Below are 3,693 nucleotides of genomic sequence, written 5' to 3'. Positions count from 1 at the left end.
CGGGTGCTGGGGTGCCAATGAGATCACTGGCTTAAAAAAAAAAAAAAAAATTAAAAAAAAAAAATTCCCAAAACAGAGAGAAGCAGCATTGCTCATGAGGCTGTTTGGCGTGACGTGCTCTCCAGCCCACCCACGACAGAGGAAGGACGCTCAGCGTGGGGCACCCTGTGCTGCAGAGGAGAAGGCTCTCCATGGGGTTCAGCCACAGAGCGTCCCCCTCGCCCAGGGGATGGTCCCACTGCCCTCCCGTCTGTGCTTTGGCTCTGGGGAAAGGGTGCCCAGCTTCAGTCCCACTCCCCAGCCCCATTGGGGCAACCCACCAGCACACGGCCCCCACCGAATGAAAGGGAAAGGCAACAAAACAAAACCCACGGCACAAACGAAAAGGGGAGCACTGGGCACTGGCCCCGAGGCCACTGAAATGGGAGTGAGCTGCTCCACATCCCGGCAGCATTACCCCCGCTGTGAGGAGCAGCATTGCCCTTGTACGCTACAGCTCCGACTGCGAGCGGGAGATGCGCGGGCCCTTGCGGATCTCCTTCCGCTTCTCCTCCTTCTTCCTCCGCTTCTCCTCCTCCCGCAGAGCCTTTTGGAAGGTGTCAGCACTGGGGAAAAACTGTGGAGTGACAGCAGGTGGTCAGCACGGCGGAGCCCCCACAGCCTCCTGGATGCACAACCCACCCCAAACCCTCTGAAGCCATCACACCTCGCAGGGGCTTAAGATCGGATGGGGCATGTGTTGAATCAGGTCCTGATGTAGGCAGCCACAGGAAGGGGGAGATGGCACCAGGCACCCAAAGCCAACCACAGCCCAGCTGGGGAACTGGACGGACACATTTCAGCCAAGCTTTCTCTGTGATGGGGGGTTTTGGCTGCTCCCCACAAAGCTACCTGCCTGAAGCCACCACGGGGATGGGGAACCCCATGAGGCATGCCAGCAGCATTGTCATCTTACCTCAGAGTGGTCTGTTTTAAAGGGATTGCGGTAATCAGGTGATTTCTCGCTGATTCCCAGCTCCTGAGCCATCTGCAGAGCAAAGCAGAGACCATGTCGGGGAGCAGTGCCTTCCACTGGCACCCCCCGTGACCAGGGTCCCCTTCTCCCCATCAGCCCCCTCTGTGTTCTTCCCCCATCCCTCAGCCCAAGGACAACCCTCAGACATTGGGTGCACACCCCCTGCCCTCCTTTTACCCCAAAAAACCTCACCCCCAGCCCCAGCACAGTGGTGGGAGAGCGGGAACCGTACCAGCCCCAGGACCTGGGAGTGGGGTCCCTGCTCAAAAACGCCCGTCAGGTTGCAGAAGCCAATGCCCCAGCGGATGAGGCTGTTCCAGTTGGAGTTGCGGTCGAAGTAGTGGTGCACGATCTTGGGGAAGCGCAGGACGACGTCCCCGAAGAAGGCGGTGTTCTCCACCACGTGGGAGTACGCTGTGGGGACAGCCACCCACCTGTCCTGTTGGCACACCAGCACAGGCACCCCATCCTGCCAGCACCCATGTCCCTGATGGGCGGTGGAGAGGCTGCGAGCAAACTGGTACACTTCCCAGTATGAACTGAAGGGAACGGCAGCAATAGGGTCCCCAGCAGACAGGGACCAGCCTGGGTCTGGTCTGGATACATGGGGGTTTTGTACCTACCCCACCACCAGTCCCAGAAGGTTGGCAATACAGCAGAGCACTGGAAAAGGGAAGTGGGTAGGGACCGGAGAGGACCTACCATCCTTTATCTTCTCGTCCTGAGGGAAAGGCCCGTCGGGAGGCACGTCAGCAGCGATGAGCACAGCCCTGGAGTCCTCCAGCACCTGCCAGAGCCCTTGGTCACTGCCCCATCCTGCTGGCCCTCCCCTGTACCCCAGGGTGCTGCCCCAGCCACCCCACTTTGAAGACCCACCACAACCTCAAAGCCCACCTGCTCTCCCAGTTCTTCTCTTTGACCCCATGGAGGCCCCCTGGCCCTCCCCACTTCTCTTGCCCACCCTCCCCAGCCCCAGAGCACACTGAGCCCGGAGGGTGGCCCGCGCTGTGGCTCACTTTGAAGAGTCCCTTGAGCATGATGTCGATGATCTTGTACTGCTGGTTGACATCATTGAGCTCAATCAGGTTCTTCAGGGCGTTCATCTGGTCCTTGCGCTTCACCTCAAACAGCTTCTTATCTGCACCGCTGTCAAGGGTGTTGCTAGCACACTCCCACCGCGATCTTGCTCTCCTCCTCCACTGGGCACTGGGCACCAGGCACCATCCCAGCTCCCCCAGTTCCCCATAGAGTGCCTGAGAGCCTGGGGGCAGTGCCTGAGCCAGGACAAAACCCATCTCTGCTCCTGGACTCAAGCGCTTGCTCAGCAAACTCAGGAGCTCGGCTAAAACCCTTCTAGCAGTTTGGGGTCCTCGCTCTTCCACCCCCCCCGTGCCCCTTTCCATTGTCTCTGACCCCTTCCCTGCACGCGAGCTCTCTCCAGCCTCCATAGGAGCGAGCGCAGGACAGGAGGGTCAGGCCGCGGAGAAGGATACAGATTTCCAAGCCTGAGTCTACCCTCTGTTTTTCCAGGTCTGCAAAGCTGCCCCGGGACAGCAGCAGCAGGAAGGGGCAGATGAAAAGAAAATCCATGTCGGCCGCCGCAGCCTGGAACAAAATGGACCAACAAAATCAATGACCAGCGAGGAGACTTAACCAAAAGGAGAAGTCATACGAGTCTCTTAGGACCCACGGCATCAGGGTCCTTTCCCACCTCTCCCTTGTCCTTGTGAGAGGTCTGAGGGAGACAGTGGCCAGACCAGGGCCATGGGGTAATGCCACAGCTGAGTCACTCCTTGCTGCAAGGGAAGCCCTGGTCTCCTCCTCTTCTCCACACACCTCCGCTGCTGGCTGGGCACCCAGGGATCTGACTGAGCACTAATCCAGCAGAAAAATTAAGTCCTACCCCTTTCTCTCAAAAATAACAGTGAGGTTTTTGCTGGGTTTGTGAGTGAAAGCAGCCCAACAGCTGAAGCAGCAGGGTTGAAGGGAAGAGGAGGATCACCGAGGCGTTGAAGTCCACCTTTCCTTCAAGCACAGCTCAGCTGTCTCACCTCACCTCTTGGGATGCTGGTACCTGGACCCCTCCCCTCACTACAAGCCAGGGGGCAGCATTTGGGGCAGTGTGATGGCTCCACACTGCAAAGCAGCAGTTGGGTGACCTGGTAGTCAAGTCCCACTTTGCCCCAAGTGTGTCCCTCCCCAGGCAGCACCTGAGGCCCTGCAGGGATGTGATCGGGCAGAGCTGCTCCTGGCCACAAGATCCCTCAGGCACAGCCAACGTGTGGAAGACAGGCAGGAACAAAACCCTTCTTCATGCCTAATCTGGGTTTTTTTCCCCCCAGTATTGTTTTTCTTTATTAAACAAATACAATTTGTTCAACCTCAGGCCCATGAGTGAGGGTATGTGGGCAGCATCAGCAGCTCTCACAGCACCATGAGGAGCAGCAGCGGCTCCCACCACACCATGCCAAGGCTGAGCCAAGCACCCAAGCACCCCGGCTCAGGCAGGGAAACGGCATCAGCCATGGAAAACCCTCTGCATGCTTTGCAAATGGCAGCTTTCCTGGAAGGGAACAGATGAGAGTAATCACAACCAGTGATACTGAGGAAGACAAGGCTGCCCCTGGTGTGGACTCAGCATCACGACCTGCGTTTCAGATGCGATGCAGACAGTGGCA

General features: G+C 58.2%; 1 protein-coding gene across 1 annotated transcript; it reads right to left on the bottom strand.

Annotated features, from left to right (window-relative positions):
- Nucleotides 1-490: 490 nt before the first annotated feature.
- Nucleotides 491-2,617, bottom strand: CCDC134 (coiled-coil domain containing 134). The gene is made up of 6 exons (XM_010187929.1): nucleotides 2,509-2,617; nucleotides 2,032-2,153; nucleotides 1,718-1,802; nucleotides 1,248-1,429; nucleotides 956-1,027; nucleotides 491-616 (listed from the first exon to the last, which is right to left on the bottom strand). Exons 1-6 carry the CDS (start codon nucleotides 2,603-2,605, stop codon nucleotides 491-493), a joined length of 684 nt encoding a protein of 227 aa, XP_010186231.1. The 5' UTR covers nucleotides 2,606-2,617.
- Nucleotides 2,618-3,693: the final 1,076 nt, after the last annotated feature.

This window comes from Mesitornis unicolor, unplaced genomic scaffold (genome assembly GCF_000695765.1).
Source record: "Mesitornis unicolor isolate BGI_N332 unplaced genomic scaffold, ASM69576v1 scaffold29637, whole genome shotgun sequence".
Lineage (NCBI taxonomy): Eukaryota > Metazoa > Chordata > Aves > Mesitornithiformes > Mesitornithidae > Mesitornis > Mesitornis unicolor.
The sequence above is the reverse complement of the archived record's forward strand: the minus strand, read 5'-3'. Positions and strand labels throughout refer to the sequence as shown.